This window comes from Schistocerca americana, chromosome 7 (assembly GCF_021461395.2).
Source record: "Schistocerca americana isolate TAMUIC-IGC-003095 chromosome 7, iqSchAmer2.1, whole genome shotgun sequence".
In the NCBI taxonomy this organism is placed as follows: Eukaryota; Metazoa; Arthropoda; class Insecta; order Orthoptera; family Acrididae; genus Schistocerca; species Schistocerca americana.
This window is the reverse complement of record NC_060125.1, coordinates 308,949,176-308,967,836: the sequence shown is the minus strand read 5'-3', so window position 1 is coordinate 308,967,836 and position 18,661 is coordinate 308,949,176. Positions and strand designations below refer to the sequence as shown.

At 45.0% G+C, this 18,661-nt stretch overlaps 1 protein-coding gene across 1 annotated transcript in view; it reads left to right on the top strand.

Annotated features, from left to right (window-relative positions):
- LOC124622896 overlaps positions 1 to 18,661 on the top strand; it is a 219,416-nt gene that overhangs the window by 162,649 nt on the left and 38,106 nt on the right. The window contains exon 12 of the mRNA XM_047148686.1: positions 15,797 to 15,939. Within this exon, the coding sequence (XP_047004642.1) occupies positions 15,797 to 15,939 (143 nt within the window). The remainder of the gene's footprint in view (positions 1 to 15,796; positions 15,940 to 18,661) is intronic.

The following is an 18,661-nucleotide window of genomic DNA, read 5'->3' as shown; positions in this document are numbered from 1 at the left end:
CTAGTCAATCCCTCCCTTCAACAAGTGATGGACATATTGGATCGGCAGGACACACTTGACTTTGCTCAGGAATCACTTGAAACTTCGCCACCCGTGTGTCAGGTAAACCGTCCCGCCGGGCGAACTGCACGGAACAGTAAACGGTCCTCGCGTCTGGCCGCGCCAAAGCCCCCTGGCTCTCAGCCACGTGTACCACGCCAGCAAGCAAATGCAGTGAAATCATGCCCGCAGTGTGCTACTAGACATTCGTGTGAGAATCGCCCGTCATGCCAAGATATTTGCTTTTTCTGTAATAAAAAAGGACATGTTCAAAGTGTTTGCCAGAAAAAGCTCCGATCGGAAACTCAAAACCAGTCCAGGCCCTTTGCTTCGCGCCGTAATCGGAATCGAACCAAGGATACTCCGGCTCGTGAACCTTCGCCCATGGAAATTCATGTAGTTCATTCCACTCCACCCAGTGCCACTCTCTCTAACAGTGACTGTGTTCGTCCCACAACTAGTGTGCGTCGACGTCGCCAGAAATCACGTCAAGTCGCAAGTGATTATGTCCCACTGTCAGTTCACGTTGCACGAGACAGTCGCTCTTGTCGTCAACAGGACAATAAACTTTTTGTCGACTTGGCCATTAACGGCAAAGTGATACCATTCCAGCTCGATACCGGAGCTGCAGTTTCCCTGATCAGTCAGGACACGTACAAACAGCTGGGCACACCTCCGTTGCGTGCCGCAAATGTTAAGTAGTTATTCAGGACAAGCTATCCCTGTGTTAGGACAGTGCAGCCTTCTTGCAACATACAAGGGACAAACAAAACTTCTGTCATTGTACGTCCTTCGTTCTTCTTCTGCAGTGAACTTGTTTGGTTTAGATTTATTTCAGTTGTTTAACTCGTCTATAGTCAATCAGGTCCTATCAGTGAACCAGACTGTGCCTTCAGACAGTGTTTCTCCTCTATGTGAAGAATTTGCAGACATTTTTGCACCGGGCCTTGGTTGCGCTAAGAACTATAAAGCACATTTGGAACTGAAAGAAAACACGCAACCGAAATTTTTCAGAGCGCGCAATGTTCCCCACGCATTGTGTGATGAGGTCGCAAGAACATTACACGATTTGGAATCACAAGGTGTAATTGAACGTGTGCAGGCTTCTCTCTGGGCATCACCCTTAGTAATTTTGCCAAAACCTTCCGGAAAATTGAGACTTTGTGTGGACTTCAAGGCAACAGTGAATCCACAACTAGTGATTGCAACTTCTCGTTTACCCCGCCCGTAAGATCTTTTTGACAAACTGTGTCCGGGTAAATATTTTTGGAAGTTGGACCTAGCAGATGCGTACTTGCAAATACCGGTGGACGAAGAATCCCAGCGCGTTTTGGTGGTTAACACGCATCTTGGTTTGTATCGATTCAAACGACTGCCATTCGGGTGTGCATCCGCCCCTGCATTGTTTCAGCAATATCTACAAACTGTTTGTGCCTCGGTCCGTACTGCAGCAAACTATCTGGACGATATTGTGATCTCCGGAAAGACGGAAGAAGAACATTTAGCCCATCTCAAAACATTATTTCAGGTCTTGCGACAAAATGGCCTTCGCTTGCGGAAGGACAAATGTGTGTATTTTGCTCGTGACTTACCCTATCTGGGCCATGTACTCAATGCCCAAGGCATACATCCCAGTCAAGAGCACCTCCGTGCCATACAAGACTTGCCTTCGCCGCAGAATTTGAAGCAGCTACAGAGTGTGCTGGGAAAAATTAATTATTATCATCGCTATGTGCGCCACGCCTCTTCCATTTCAGCTCCGCTTCATCGCTTACGCCGTAAGGGTGTTCCGTTCGTCTGGACGACGGAATGCGAACGCGCCTTTCGCCAGTTGAAATCGGCGTTGCTTTCCAATACTTGCCTTACGCCATTCGATCCCCAGAAACCCCTTTTGTTGATGGTAGATGCATCGGATTTCGGGATCGGTGCTGTGCTTGCGCACAAAGATGGATCGCATGATCGCCCTATTGCCTTTGCGTCCAAATTGCTCTTGTCTGCCCAAAGAAATTATTCACAGATCGAGAAAGAAGCTTTGGCTCTCGTATTTGGTGTTACAAAGTTTCATGATTTCTTGTATGGCCGTCACTTTACCATCATCACAGACCACAAACCTTTGACATCGCTTTTTCATCCGACCAAGCCTGTACCTCCACGTACAGCGCAGAAATTCATTCGCTGGTCTATTTTCCTCTCGCAGTACCGCTACGATATCCTGTATCGGTCCACTGCTAAGCACGGAAACGCCGATGCGTTGTCCCGTTTGCCTATTGCTGAGAATAGAGCATTCGATTCTTCCGAACTTGCTTGCATGTTCATTGATGCGGAAACCGATGACGTGGTCGAATCGTTTCCGATTGATTTTCGTCGTGTAGCTACGGCCACAGCTGCTGACCCTGTCCTTGCTACCGTTCTGCGTTTTGTTGCTACGCAGTGGCCCTTGTCAAAGTCACGGATCGGGGATCCGGTGGTTCGCAGATTTTTTGCTCACCAGGAGAGACTTTTTGTACGACGTGGTGTTTTGCTGTTGCGTTCTGATAATGATCAGTCCCGGGTCGTGGTCCCACGTTCGTTACAGTCCTCTGTCTTACGACTTCTCCACCAAAGACATTGGGGGTATAGTGAGAACGAAACAACTTGCTCGTCAGCACTGTACTTGGTTCGGAATCGATGCTGCGATTACGCATATGTGCTCTTCTTGCATGGCGTGTGCCGAACAACAATCCGCACCACCGCGGAAATTCTTTGCATGGCCAAAAACCACTTCCCCTTGGCAACGCGTACACATCGATTTTGCCGGTTCCTTCTGGAATGCTCGGTGGTTGGTTCCGGTCGATTCATTCAGTAATTTTCCTTTTGTTGTCCGGATGTCTTCCGCGACGTCTTCTGCCACCATCCAAGCGTCATCCGCTATCTTTTGCATTGAAGGTCTTCCACAGACTATTGTTTCCGACAGTGACCCACAATTCATGTCCGCAGTATTTGTCATTCTGCAAGGCCAATGGCATTCAACATCTGACGTCCGCGCCGTTTTCGCCACAGTCAAACGGTGCCGCTGAACGATTGGTCAGGACTTTCAAGTCACAGATGTTGAAGCTGAAAGAGTCGCATTCTCGGGAGGACGCGTTATTGCTCTTTTTGTCCTCGTATCGTTCTCAGCCTCGAGATGGTCGCTCGCCGGCTGAGTTGCTTCACGGTCGCCCTCGTCGCACCTTGATGTCTTTGCTACATCCGGCGCATCAGGTTCCTGTGCAGCGGCAGACACCTGCTTTTGCCCCAGGCGGCGTTGTCTACTACCGCAACTATCGAGGTTCACGGCGTTGGCTCGCAGGGCGCATTCTTCGCTGCCTCGGCCGCGCTATGTATCTGGTTTTGGTGGCCTCTGGTGAGATGCGTCGGCATCTCAATCAGCTGGGCCTCTGTCGTCGCACGGGATCTGCCGCTCCCCGTCTGCTTTCAGCGACAGTGCCGTCCGGTCAGCGCCCTGGGGACCCATCTACTGGCTCGCCTCAGTCCCTGGTGTTACCGACGCTGCCTTCCATTTTGCCCCATGGCGACGCGCCGCCGCCGCCGCCGCCGCCGCAGCCGCCGCCGCCGCCGCCGCCTGTTCTCCCGCCGGCGAAGCCCGCAGTGGACGCGTCGCTGCACCCGCCGGGCGCCTCCATGGGTCACGCGCCGCCGATCGCTTCCCGTGACCAGTTGTCCTCCGCCATGGAATTCTTGCCCGCTCCGGACCATATGTCGTCTTCGCCCGTCGGGTGCCCCGGCTCGATGGAGGTCGACCCTTCGGCCCCTCCTGTCTCTCTACGGGCGCATACACCGCATGTTGGCGTGCACCCTGAAGCAGGTTTTCAGGCGTTTCCTAGCTCCCCTCGGGCCGAATGGCAGAGTGCGGGTGGCACAGCCTCGCCTGTTGTTAGGCTCCCCACCTCGTCGCAAACGCCAACATGGGGGCCTCTCCACGGCGGGCGGAAGCCTTATACCACAACCGTCCGCCGATTTGCGGGGGAGGAATGTGGTGTCACCGCCAGACACCACACTTGCTAGGTGGTAGCCTTTAAATCGGCCGCGGTCCGTTAGTATACGTCGGACCCGCGTGTCGTCACTATCAGTGATTGCAGACCGAGCGCCGCCACACGGCAGGTCTAGAGAGACTTCCTAGCACTCGCCCAGTTGTACAGCCGAATTTGCTAGCGATGGTTCACTGACAAATTACGCTCTAATTTGCCGAGACGATAGTTAGCATAGCTTTCAGCTACGTCATTTGCTACGACCTAGCAAAGCACCATTATCATTTGCTATTAATCTTGTGATGCATGTACCTTCAGACCGATGTTCACCAATTATGGATTAAAGTTAAGTATTCCAGAAGCTACGTACCTTTTTTGCTAGTCTCAATTCCTTGTCATTTTCCAGACCTCACGCCAGCCTGCGTGAGCTTAAACGCGTGCCTTTCGGCTTCCTCATAGTGGCTTGGCTGTCTTACCAAGCCACAACAGTCTGTCCAACTACTACTGTCTCTTCTCATTGTAACTGTCTTCCTCTAGCTCTGTCTCACCGCTACTATCTCATTCATTCCTTCACAGTGCTAGTGTCTATTCTCACTGTCGCTATGTCACTGTTGTAGATTCTGTCTGCATTATCACTGGATCTCACCCACTTCCACTTCTCTTTCTCTTTATTCCTTTCCCTCTTGCACTGTCTCCTTTACTCTTTTCCTAGCACTATTCCGTGTCTGTTAACTATGTTCAACTGCCACTACGTCCCTCTCTATTTCTCACACCTGGCTCTTTCTGTACCAGAGCCACTGCCTCTTGTCTTCCAGTACTTATTGCTTTTCTATCACTTTGCCACTGCCACCGTCTCCTTCTCTCTGAGCATAAAGAAGTGCAATGGTGTTCTCATGCCAAAATTTTTGGTAGAATTTTTAAAGTTGATCAGAGCCTATTAAACAGGATGATATTCGCCTTTTTTGTGGTTCCCATCTTTTTCCTGTAGAGGGGTTACTCATATAAAAAGAACTTTTAGAAACATTTTGATAGTTTACTCATGTGAAATCGAAATAAAGTAAAACTTGTGGTGTCACCGCCAGACACCACACTTGCTAGGTGGTAGCCTTTAAATCGGCCGCTGTCCGTTAGTATACGTCGGACCCGCGTGTCGCCACTGTCAGTGATTGCAGACCGAGCGCCGCCACACGGCAGGTCTAGAGAGACTTCCTAGCACTCGCCTCAGTTGTACAGCCGACTTTGCTAGCGATGGTTCACTGACAAATTACGCTCTCAATTGCCGAGACGATAGTTAGCATAGCCTTCAGCTACGTCATTTGCTACGATCTAGCAAGGCGCCATTATCATTTGCTATTAATCTTGTGATGCATGTACCGTCAGACCGATGTTCACCAATTATGAATTAAAGTTAAGTATTCCAGAAGCTACGTACTATTTTTGCTACTATAAAGACCTTGTCATTTTCCAGACCTTACGCCAGCCTGCGTGAGCCTTAACGCGTGCCCTTCGGCCTCCCGTCCTCGTGGATTGGCTGTCTTGCCAGTCCACAAAAAAACTAATTTTATACCTCAGACCAGATTTTACGTGCACAAAAATGTTGCACGTATTTCAGTATTACAACATGGGTTTCCATAACGCTTCTGATGATAATGGAGACATTTTACAGTGTGTTTCTAGGTGCTATGTCACTTTACAAACTACGTTTGGCTTCACACCGGATTTCATGTGCGTATTTTACGTGTACAAGTAGAAGACGAATAAAATACCAAGAAAATTTTCAATGTTTTTTGAGACTGGGATTTTAGGGATATATCTCAAAAATTACAGAAATTTTTTGTGCATATCTGCTTCGGAATCCGCGGCTAGGACTTGGTACACCAAAACCTCGGTTTTTGGGTGTTTCTCGATAACGGATAAAGATTTTTCCAAACAGGAAGATGTCACTTCTAGATAAATGCCTAAAGGATTTACACTTAAAATTTGAACAATTTCCTGCAGTCAGGTATTTAGACATCCACTGCTGACCGGCGAAGAAATGGTGAAAAAACATTTTTTTTGGGTTTTCTCAGAAATCGCCCATGAACTGAGTGGAGTCTCGATAACCCTTTAAGGCGCGCCGTAACTACCTCTAATGCAAAAAGAATTAACCGATTTGCTCTATTAGCCTAAGCTGGAGGTGGTGTACAATATTCAAATTTCGATACTGTACTGTAGGATACTTACAGCAAGACTTCTTTGTGTTAGGTATACAATTGTCCCTAGCCCAAGCGTTATCCGAAACACTTGACCCTACCTTCCTATCACCGACAGAGCCCGAGATATAAGGCCTGGAAAAACCCAGCGCTGCATTTTCGATCGTATTGATAGCGAATGATGTCGCATACATTCCGATTCTAGGGATACAAAAAATTATAAAAGGCATACAGCAATAAAATGAAATAAATCAACTCCAAGCTGAATTTTAACTGATAGTTACCCACTATATGAATCTTAAACGTTGATTACATGATGTATGCAAAAGGACTTGCCAGACTTCTAACAACAGTGTACCGTACCTCGCTAGAGGAGATAAACGTTCACGATTAGCAAACTGTGAAAGTTATTCTCGTTTCCAAGACAGGAAGCCGAACAGATGCACAATACAGTTGTCGTGTATCGCTGACGTCAGTATGTGTAGGAATCAGCTTCATTTCCGCGACCATTGATCGTGTGATACGCAACTTGCACGCAGTGTTCGTCCACGAGAAACAGAAAGTACACTGGTTTGCAAAACTTAAGAACGATGGTAGCTTCCGCATGATGTGACACTGCCAAGTGATATAGCTCGATGAAACTATGACCAGACATAGTAAGAACTACTATAGTATAGTGCAGAAAATAACTGAAAGAAATACGCAGTGAGATGAATAGAAATGACACTTTCATTCAAAGACAATAACTACACTGAAGACACCGCGTTTCTCGATGATTCCCTGGACATTACGAACGACGCGACATGGTTTTCAATAGGGTGTGTTTTCACCACGGATGGCAATAATTGCTCTGCAGTGTGTTCTGAAGCTGACCACGTGACTGATGAGGAATTCTTGAGGTAGAGCCTTCCATTGCTCCACTAGCGAGTTTGACAACCACTGAATGGTCGTGGTGCAAAAAGTTTCGCCAACGCATCCTACAGGTGCTCCAAGGGATTTAACTTGCGAGACCAGTCCAGTAGCCGTTCTAAGAACTCCACCTGTTAAATGGCGTCGCGCATTGATATCCATAAAAATAAAGTCAGGGCCGGATGCGCCACTGAAAAGAGGCACGTGTGGAGGAAGTACAGTGTCACAATAATGTTGTGAATGTATTGTGAATCTTCTGCTCAAATATTTGTAAGGCAGTACGCCTAAGGAACATTATGCTTTCCTGCACCATAACACCTGGGACACCAAAACGATCATGTTCCACAACGGTCTTTGATATCCACTGTAGTGTCTAGGAAGTCTACATACTCATTTCGCCAGACAAAAAATCAAAAAAGTCGTATTAATGAGTTTCATTGCAATAAGAAAATTACAGATACTTTGACAGTTACACAGATGTGTCGGATGCAAAGGGCGACGTACCAAATAATCAGTCTTTGCAGTGAGTGTTGATCTCTAACAGACAAAAATCTTTCCTAAACTGCTATCGATGTCGCTATCGTTGAGGCTGCTATCAAACTTTTTCTTAAAGATGCTATTGAAATGGACCGTCACCAGTTAGTCGCGGTGGGTATGTCCTTTCAAATAAGGGGCCGCTACTGTTGTGTTGTCGTCCTGGAAGGGTGGTCGGTCAGCGTGTGATTGGCTCACTTCTTCTCGCAGCCTTCTCTACTTTGTCATTCCCGAGTGGCGTGGCGGAGCTTGACTTTACGCCGTAACACTCACTTGTTCCCACCACTCGCCAAATGAGGGTACGTAGTACAAGCAGGAGCATTGTCGAACATGATAATTTTAATGGTCCAGGTGTTATGGTGTGGCAAGGCACAATGTTGGGTGGATATACTGACTCCAAATCTTTAAATACGGTAACCCACACGTCAACGTTATTGTGACACCGTATTCCTTCCCCATATGCTACATTTCACCGGTGCAACTTCCCCTGGCTTCCCTTTGATGGATGACAAAGCACGACCGCATCAAACAGCGTGGCTGGCAAAGCTCTTGGGAGGAAAGGATATTCGGCGAATGAACTGACCTTCCCGTTCCACCGACTTAATCCAATTGAGGACGAGTGGGATGCGTTGGGGAGACATATTTCAGCACGTCCACACGCACCAGCGATCATCCAGCAGTTGCCAGCAGCTCTGGTGTATGAATGAAGCGCCGTACAAAGAGAACCCCTTGCCAACCTTGTGGCCAGTAGGGGCGCAAGCTGCAGAGCACGCACTGCCGTTTCATTTCTGTTCGTATCATTACACATTTCTATCAGTTGCCCTCTGTGCTATACTGTAACATTTCTATCTCTGTATAGTCCAAGTTCCATCTAGCTGTGTTACTTGGCAGTGACATCATGCTTTACTGTCGTCTGTAGGAGTTGCATACTACTGTGTTCATCGTTTTAGACATAGGTGTTACTATGGTTATTGTGTTTAATGTTTCCAATGACCAAACCATTATTAATGTCACGTTTTCATTATAAAATAAATGACATTTCGCTAGATATCATGATTTTTGCAGAAAACGGTATTTCATTACTCAATTAAATAGGCTACACGAAGCTGGTATAATGTACATTTTGAAATTCTCTTCTTGACAAAACTTAAGGCGAACTGAGGACTCCAGCTATTTTCGTTGAAGTTCATTATAAACAAGTAAAACGTAGAATAGGTGTGTGAATACTTGTGCCTGGCTTGCTACGTCTGCTTATAAATCTTACCGATAGCTCCAAACATTTCATTGTCTGTTCAAACACAATCAAGGTAAACTACGCGTGTAACGTCTAAAATGAATGCTTAAATTGTACGAGTCACATAAATTGCGTGCTAGGAAAATGGATAGGGCTGGTATGAGAGTTCGTTCAAAGGATCAGTAGATGCACATAGGAAGAGAAATGAAGATATCAGACAACTTATATGAATAATTAACTCAAGTGAAAAAAATAGAAGATGAAGCAACAAATGTTGGATTCACATGACAAGTGTGAAATGAAGAAGGATCTCACAGGAACTGCTGATGTACAGTCGGAAACGCGGAAAATGAGGATGGCACCGTTTACGAAAGATGAGTAAACCAAGAGATTTCGGATGCCAAGAAAATAAGAAAGTGCTTCGGTTTCGTTTTCTCTGGCTCCTGAAGGTTAGGCAACCTCTTCGACATCGATTAGGTGAGGTTTGCCTGCCGTCAGATGCTGGGGTAACCCAGAGGCTGAATGTGTGTCGAAGTTTCTGACAGACAGATTTCTAACTTGCTTAACAAAGGGAAAATGATAGCAGGACTTGGGCTGGAGGTTCAAATGGTTCAAATGGCTCTAAGCACTATGGGGCTTAACAATTGAGGTCATCGGTCCCCTAGACTTACTTAAACCTAACTACTTAAACCTAACTAACCTAAGGACTTCACCTACATCCCTGCCAGAGGCAGGATTCGAATCTGCGACAGTAGCAGCAGTGCAGTTCTGGACCGAAACGCCTAGAACGGCTCGGTCGCAGCGGCCGGCTGGGCTGGAGGCAAATGAACGAAAGTGAGAGGCGCCTGGTAGAATTTTGCAGAGAGCGTATAATCATTGATAACATTTGCTTTTAGAATTATGAAAGAAGGTTGTGTACCTGAAGGGGACATGGATTGAGCACAAAGTATAAGATACCACCCCGTCCATGTTGGACTCTGATTTAGTATTTGCAACTAATAGAGAAGGTAAATTATCGTAGTAATCGGTGTCAATGAAAACAGTTCAGAGGTAGTAAAAGAGCTGTAATACAATGGTTTCGAAAGAATATTATATATTCAATACACACCGAGGTGACAAAAGTCATGCGATAGCGACTTGCGCATGGACAGATGGAGAGAATATCGTGTTCAGAAGGTATAAAAGGGGTGTGCACTGACGAAGCTGTCATTTATACTCACGTGATTCGTGTGAAAAGATGTCCGGCGTTATTATGGCCGCACGACGTGTAATTAAGACTTTGACTACGGAACAGTAGTTGGAACTAGACACATGGAACATTCTATTTTGAAAATGGTTAGAGAATTCAATATTCCAAGAACCACAGTGTCAAAAGTGTGAGGCATTGCCTCTCATCTCGGACAACGTAGTGATCGACGACCTTCACTTCACGACCGAGAGCAGCGTAGTTTGTGTAGAGTTGTCAATGCTAATAGACAAGCAAAATTGCGTGAAATAATAATCTGGGACGTACGACGAACGTATCCGTTACGACAGTGCGGCGAAATTTGGCGTTCACGAGCTACGGCAGCAGACGGCTGACGCTAGTGCCTTTGCTAACAGAACGACATCACCTGTTGTGCCTCTCCTGGGCTCGTAACCATATCGGCTGGACCCTAGGCGACTGGAAAACCGTAGCCTGATCAGATGAGTCCCAGTTTAAGTTGGTAAGAGCTAATATTAGAGTTCGAATGTGGCAGTGGCCCCACGAAGCCATCGACCCATGTTGTTAACAAGGCACTGTGCAAGCTGGTGGTGGCTCCATTATGGTAAGACCTGTGTTTATGTGGAATGGACTGGGTCCTCAGGTCTAATTGAACCAATCATTGACTGGAAATGGCTATGTTCCGCTCCTTGGAGACGGTCTGCAGCTATTCATGGACTTCATTTTTATGGAATGCAAATCGCCATGTCACTGGGCCACACTTGCTCGCGATCTGTTAGAAGAAAATACTGGAGAATTCGAGCGGATGCTCTGGCTACCCACATCATCCGACACGAATCCCATAGAAAATTTATATCACATAATCGAAAGGTCATCTCGTCTACGACTTCCGGGACCGACGACTCTTTCGTAATTATGGACGTTTATATATGCGGCATGGTTTAATATTTCTGCAGGTGAACGACTTGTTGAATGAATGTCACGTTGAGCTGCGGGACTATGTCGGGCAAAAGGAGGTCAGACAGGATACTAGAGGGTATCTCATGAATTTTGTCACCTCACTGTAGTTTCTGCACGCGTACAGTATCCTAATGTCACTGTGGTTTACAGTTTCCATTTTATCTCCTTCCTTTAATATATGGCACACTACCGGTCATTACATTCTCCAGTAAAATCCATAGGTGAGGCAATCGTATTTTAACACCTTGTTAGGCACACGTACGTATACAATCAAATTTGTAATTCGTTCGTTTACTAATATTTACAAAACAATTTTTAGCACCCGTGTTGTTATTACATCTGTGTAGGCATTTATGGCTGCTAGTGCATGATTTGCATATTTGTGGACCAAAAGGCAGTGAAACGCCAAAGCCAGTGCTTTCCTGGAATTAGGTTAAGGGTGAGCTTTTCTTTTTGTACGTTTTTCAGTTCTTTTAGTAAACTCGAATGTCATGTTTCACGATGTTTTGTAAGAGTACCATAATTATGTCTTTATTTCTCAGCTTTCGTTCTTGTATTAGTCTTTTAAGGGCAGTTTTTCTCGTCTCTGCGGCTTAACAAATGTTTTTGGTGTAGGCTTACAGCTTTCTTGCCTACAGTAATGGTTTCATAGGGTTACTTTTTTATGTTGCTCTTAATATTTTTAATTCGCCATTTTTTTGTTTAGATGATCATTGGAAAAAATTCCGAAATGTATATTCTTCTAAAATGCTTACATGAAACGTCTCGTTCATTGACTCACCGCTTTCTGCTTCCAGTACCTCTCAGATGTTGCCAATTTGTATTTGATCAAAGGACTGCTTTCTGGAGAACCCGTAATTGTCTTCCATTCCGACATGTAAGTTTTAAATTTGGCTCAAAGATGTCTAAAAACTTCCTCTTTAATGATGCAAGAGGGTGGTGCTCTGCGACGTCACCCTCGGGCTCGCCGACGCTTCACACAGCAAGGTGTTGCCAAATGCAAAAAAGAAAAAAAAAAAGAAAATTCTTGTAGGTGGCCGAGGAAAACATTTCAGATGCACCGACGCTCAGAATCGACACGGAAAGGTGGTCAGGAGGTGGCATAAAGGGCGTCAATGAAACCACCCCTTCCCTTGAGGCGTTGATTCTCACAAAATTCGCGGTCGAAAACGACAGATCGCACTGTCATGGCCCACAGGACGACGTTACTGACAATGTTTGGCACCTCTACCAACCCCTAAGCGTTTCACCTACTATAAAGACACCATGGGGTTGCAACCCTGTTGAACGTGACCTGACTGCTTTGGAGTATGGTGCGACTACGTTTTCGCTATTGTGTACAGGGTATTTATGTGTGTATGTATGTAGTGAAATGGGGACCTAGAATCGACGGAGAAGCTTCGTCCCCGCCGTAGCCCTCAGTGGTACACAACGCCGCAACAGGCCACAGTAGTCCACTCACCCCACCGCCGCCCCACACCAACTCCAGAGTTATTGTGCGGTTCTGCCCCCCCTAGACCCTCTCCGGGACAGTCTCATTCCAAAGGTGTGTGACCCCCATATTTGAGTGGTAGAGTAATAATGGTTCAAATGGCACAAGCACTATGGGACTTAACATCTGAGGCCATCAGTCCCCTAGAACTTAGAACTACTTAAACCTAACTAACCTAAGGACATCACACACAGTCATGCTCGAGGCAGGATTCAAACCTACGACCGTAGCAGCAGCGCAGTTCCAGACTGAAGCTCCTACACCCGCTCTGCCACAGCGGCCGGTTAGAGTAATTATGGTGTTATTGTGTACGCGTGCGCGGAGATACTGTTTGCGCAGCAACCGCCGACATAGTGTAACTGAGGAGAAATAAGAGGAACATGCTCACATTCGCCGAGGCAGATGGAAAACCGCCTCAAAACCCATCCACAGGCTGGCTGGCACACCGGACCTTGACACTAATCCAGGCGGATTCATGCCGGGTCCGGCACGCCTTCCCGCTAGGGAAGCAGTGCGTTAGACCGCACGGCTAGGTGGTCGGGCGGTATACGGGGTAGAACCACCCTACCTGTCAGAAACTGCGACATACTTTCAGCCTCGTTGTTACTGCAGTGCCTGAAGGCAGGTGAACTCCACCGAAAGGTTGTCGAGGGAGTTGCCTGACCCTGAGCCGTCAGATCAACCAGCTCAATGTGTGTGTCGAAGTTTCCGTGACGGTCTCAGTAAAAGTGCGTGGGTGATACTGAGAGTTTTAGCAAACTGTAGGGTATTAGAAGAACCCTTTGCCATACTACTCACGCACATGTTAATGTTGCATCCGTCCGTGACTACTATACACGATGGCACGAAAAAGGAAGGATGAAAAATAATGAAAACGGTTTTCTGCCTTGGATCACGTTCAAATTTCGTCGAATAGTTTAGAACGGTCCCATGAAATTCCACCCTGTATGGGGGAGCAAACAAGCAGTCGCGCTGCACTTCATAAGGGTCACATCAACTTAGTAGGGTAGCAGATCCATAATGTTCTTAGAGTAGGGTTGAAACGTCCTGGGGTTTCTTAGAGTGACAGACGCACTAAAGAATGCCGCTCTGTCGGCTATTGCACTGCGACTCCCGTCTTCGACAGCGAAATGTGTGGGGATCAACGCTCCAAGGGAAAGTGTGGTGTCACTGACGCGGCTTATGCCCCACCTTGAGGCCTTTTCGTACCGATTCTGAGCGGCGGTGTGTTTGAAATGTTTTTCTCGGCCACCCACATAAAAACCGTGCAGTTTCAACTCTGGGAGTCGCGGTTCTGACCTCGACCGTAGGGGTGTGAGATGGAGTGAAAGTTGGGCAAGAGGGAGTGTGACAACCTTTCCATCGCATGGTACGTCCACGGTGGCTTAAGCAGAATTGTGGTGAAATGTGGTGCTAATGTGGCATCATTAACCTCTCTTAAAGTTCACATGTACTTCTTAGCTGAGGCCTTTTTTTCGCAAGTGTCGACACCTTGCTGTTAGAAGCTTAATCGTGCCCGAGGGCGATATAGCAGGGCGCCACACTATTCCACCACAGAGGGAGCTTGTAGGCACCCTAGAGCTTAATATCAAACTTATGTGTTGGAATAGAAGGCATTAACTGGCTATCGAAGACGGGATCCTGTAATTCTGTTGTAGAGTGTACAACACCTTCGTGAACTCGGTCCATACAGTTCTATAACTCGGGCGTTTGCATAGGCAGACATGAGAATACAGTCATTTTTGCTGATAAAATTGGTCTTGTATCTCATAACTAAAATCTTGTTCTTGGTTGTATTGATTTAACAACTTTAGAGATCTCCTTCCCATTTTTAGACAGAGTATCATATTCGTCCATTGATCAATCCGCGGAGCCTAACTTAATTTTCTGCATCGTTTTGGAAGAGTACAGCTAGATATGTTATAGCAGGCTGTCTCGTAAAACAGCTTATACTATAACGTAATCCGACAATTCCAAAGAGGCATATAGTCTGCTACAGGTTTATGAACCTATGGGACTACGTGGGATAACTGTGCTAAAATAGACGCTATAATGAAATTTTCCGTCGCTACTCATTTCCGTATGAACAGTCGCTTTACAGATCCTGTATCGATTGCAGAACCACTAAGGTGAAATCCTGGAACAAGGTGTGGTCCGACGGGCCTAGATGAATTACTGATAATGCTCTCATATACACAAAAGATATGTTCCTTTCCGCGATATAAAATTAGCAACCGTTGTTAGTAATCTAGGCTATGAAGATGGAATTCGCTACCTTATCTCACGTCTGGTGTTACAAGAGATTTTCAGTACAAATCCGTAGAGCGCCTTCCCAAAGACTCATATTGTGCACTCTGCATTGGTGGATTTGATAATTCCTAAGTACTTAAAAGAAAAGATTAACTAGTATCAAAAGTTGGCGTCCACTGTTTCTGTATTTAGCTCGTTTATAAATACCTTTTCTGCTTCCACTAATAAGCTTCTTTTATTCATATTTTACAAGAAGTGTTTCGGGAAATGATTCCCATTTTCTAGTGTCTTACCTTTTTGTAATATGCCATTTTTACGCAATGTTTTCGTTGTGTGACATTCTGCTTTGTTTAATTGTCTTTACTGCAATCTATAAAAAACGTGCAATTTCAGTTGGATATCGATTTTATGAATGTAGTTAGTGCCGCAATTTGGAAGACCTTAGAATAAAGTTTTCCTAAGGTCCATTTGTGCAGAGTGTCTCACATGTCAGACATTACATACAATTTTCCGTGCACAGCGTACATCGAGAATAACTTACGTAAACAAACAGCTACAAAGATTATTTTAGATGTAGCTATAGAGATAATATTACAGGTCTTCCACAGAGTATGATATGCTTTTGTACAAAGGGTATTTATCATAACAGTATGGATCATTCTTTGTTTATATCAGTTTTACAATGGTACTTATTTCGATATGTTACTATTTTTATTTAAATACATTGTCAAAGCGTCTGAAGAAATTCACTGATTTACTTTCAAGTTCTTCGTTCTGTTTTCATATTTTCTGTAACATGAATACATCTGCAGCTCTTCTTGTTTTCACAGTCGCAGGCTTTCACGAAGCCATTTATAGTTGACAAAATCAGTTTACGTATTCCCCTGTGTATTGGTGATCGTGCTTCAGAGACTTTCATAACCCACTTTCTCACCTTTGAATTTTCGTTATCGTGTGCCAAACTGTTGTCTGCAGGCTGGGTGGGCCGCTTGGCAGCGTGGCCTGGCTTCCGCGTCTTCTCGCGCCTGTCTTACGCAATCTACCTCACCCAGTTCCCCGTCTACTTCTACAACATCGGAAGAACAAGAGCGCCGCAGTTCTACCATCATACAGCGCTGGTAAGTTTTATCCTCAGAAGATTGAGACACTTACATTTTTGCTGGAATTAATGAATCAACTAAAATCTGTGTTCTGAACCAGATTGCTCCACACACAACTCACACTGTCCCTGTTATGGTTATGCAGATTTCACCCTTCCCGTTCCCTCAGCCTGTCGATCGTCAGCAACATAAACGTGACACTGAGCTCTACACGCATTCGTCGCATACACTGGCCAGATGCAATATGAACCGTTCCTGTATCATGACTTAACTGAAACTCTGCCGTATTACACTATCCCGTCATATATGTATTCTGAAACCACGGTACTTCATTTGTATTTGACTGAAATTTAGCATGTGTAAGAGAGTTTGAAATGAGTAAAAAGACTACTGAAAACGTTTCACAACCTGTGTCTCAGCTCAATATATTTCATTTAAGTCGTTCTACCTAAGAACGCCTGAGTTGGGACACAGAGCTCAATTAACATTGTGCCCGAAGAAGGAAAGCCTTTCCAGTCAGGTGGATAAACAGCCTTATGGGTTCCTCTAGTTAATAACGCCACGCGAATTAAACTCTTTGTGGCAGTTGCGTTATCACGTTGCTGTCAGAGCGTGCACCACAGAACCATGCATGGGTAAGGAGTTCACGATTACATCTTATTAACTGTGTAGCCTCCCCACTATATTCGTTTCTGTACGAAATTTAGCTCAACTTTACCTCCCACTCTATAAAAGTCTATGTATTACCAAAACTATGTACTCACGAACTGTTATCCAACTGAAAGTCGTATGCAATCCTTTAGCTGAACAGAACCTAATTTGAACTGAACTGTAACTTATCTGAATAAAACTTGTCTTTATATTAAATGTACAACTGAAGTACAACAATTACCTGGCCCTAATCAAAATATCCACTGACCTCGCGTCTTCACAATTGTGGTCTCCTGCCCTCTCGTCTCGTATAGAGTGCCTAAAGGAAGTTGCGTTCTCGGAATGCTATACAACAATTGAAGCAAATAACATTAATAGCTTTATTTCAATAAAGCAGATTTGACAATACTTAACTTTGAATTTACAATGTTGTCGCAGGGGACGGGCAACATTCGCAGGGGATGGGCGACTTGCAAAAAATCAGAGTTCTTTGCTGTATGTGATGTCCTCGTATGCAGTTGGTATGGATAACACGTCACTGCTATCGTAGTGCTCTCCTAGTACTGTCCGCATCCTGTCCGCATACTGTCCCGAAGCTGGCAGGACTGGCGATTATATTCTCTTCTTTTAGAGGTCGCTCCTGCCGTGGTGCGGTCCTTGTCAGCGGGCTATGGGCTGACGAACTCTCACCGCCTTCTCTGCTCTTGCAACCTTCGTCTTCCTGCCGGTGCTTTCCGATAGTCCGGAACAACAACATCGTTGCAATTTTCTCGAAAACACAGCAAACATTAAGCACCCAGTGACCAAGCTAGATTTCTATTCTAAATAAAATATCCAAACTATATTCGAACTGTTAAATACGACTTGGTGAAATGTGGTAACATGTAGTAATAAACAGTGGAGTGGGGAGACTAACTGTTCCTATGAAATGATATTCGAAGACAACGATTTTAGAATGAAGTATGTATTGAAAAAAAAAAAAAAACAGTGTAAAACTTCGCATGATCTTCACAGATAACACGTCTGAACAATAGCACTATGATTAATAAACTGAACAATGATGTAAAGAGGATAGAATGTTAACAGAGAATTTGTGTAAAAATCAAACACCTCAATCAGTTAATACGTTAATGCATGACTCACGGAAGTGGTGTGGTCTTTCTCGAAGCGCTGAGCAAATGTACAAAGATAACTAGCTAACAATAGTCATTCTGAAAAACTAGCTGCGCATTTCTGCCGTCTTACTTCAAGCGTCTTCTCTTCAAAAATAATAACATTTTTAAATTTTATATTCTCTTCGCCTTCTAATACATACGTCTTATTCGTCCTTGCTGTCCTATATAATCAATCTTTCTTCATCTACCAGATACCATCGCAAGTCAACACAACACATTTGAATACGTCCATCACCAACCACACGTCAACTAAGAAAATATTAGACTGTGCCACGACAAGACCAAAGATTTTTCAACAATAACGTAATTTGCTCTTTCTCTGACATGCACATGGATAACATGTTTTTGTTATTGTGGCCTTCAGTCCAGAGACTGGTTTGATACAGTCCTCCATGCTACTCTTTCCTGCGCAAGCTTCTTCATGTCCAAGTAACTACTGCAACCTACATCCTTCTGAATCTGCTTAGTGTATTCATCTCTTGGTCTCCCTCTACTATTTTTACCCTCCACGCTGTCCTCCAATACTATATTGGTGATCCCTCGATGCCTCAGAACATGTCCTACCAACCGATCCCTTCTTCTTGTCAAGTTGTGTCACGAACTCCTCTTCTCCCCGATGCTACTGAGTACCTCCTCATTAGTTATGTGATCTACCCATCTAATCTTCAGCATTCTTCTGTAACAAAACATTTCGAAAGCTTCTATTCTCTTCTTCTCTAAACCAATTATCGTCCATGTTTCACTTCCATACATGGCTACACTCCATACAAATACTTTCAACAAAGAGTTTCTGACACTTAAATCTATGCTCGACGTTAACAAATTTCTCTTCTTAAGAAACACTTTCCTTGCCATTGCCAGTCTACATTTTATATCCTCTCTATTTCGACCATCATCAGTTATTTTGCTCCCCA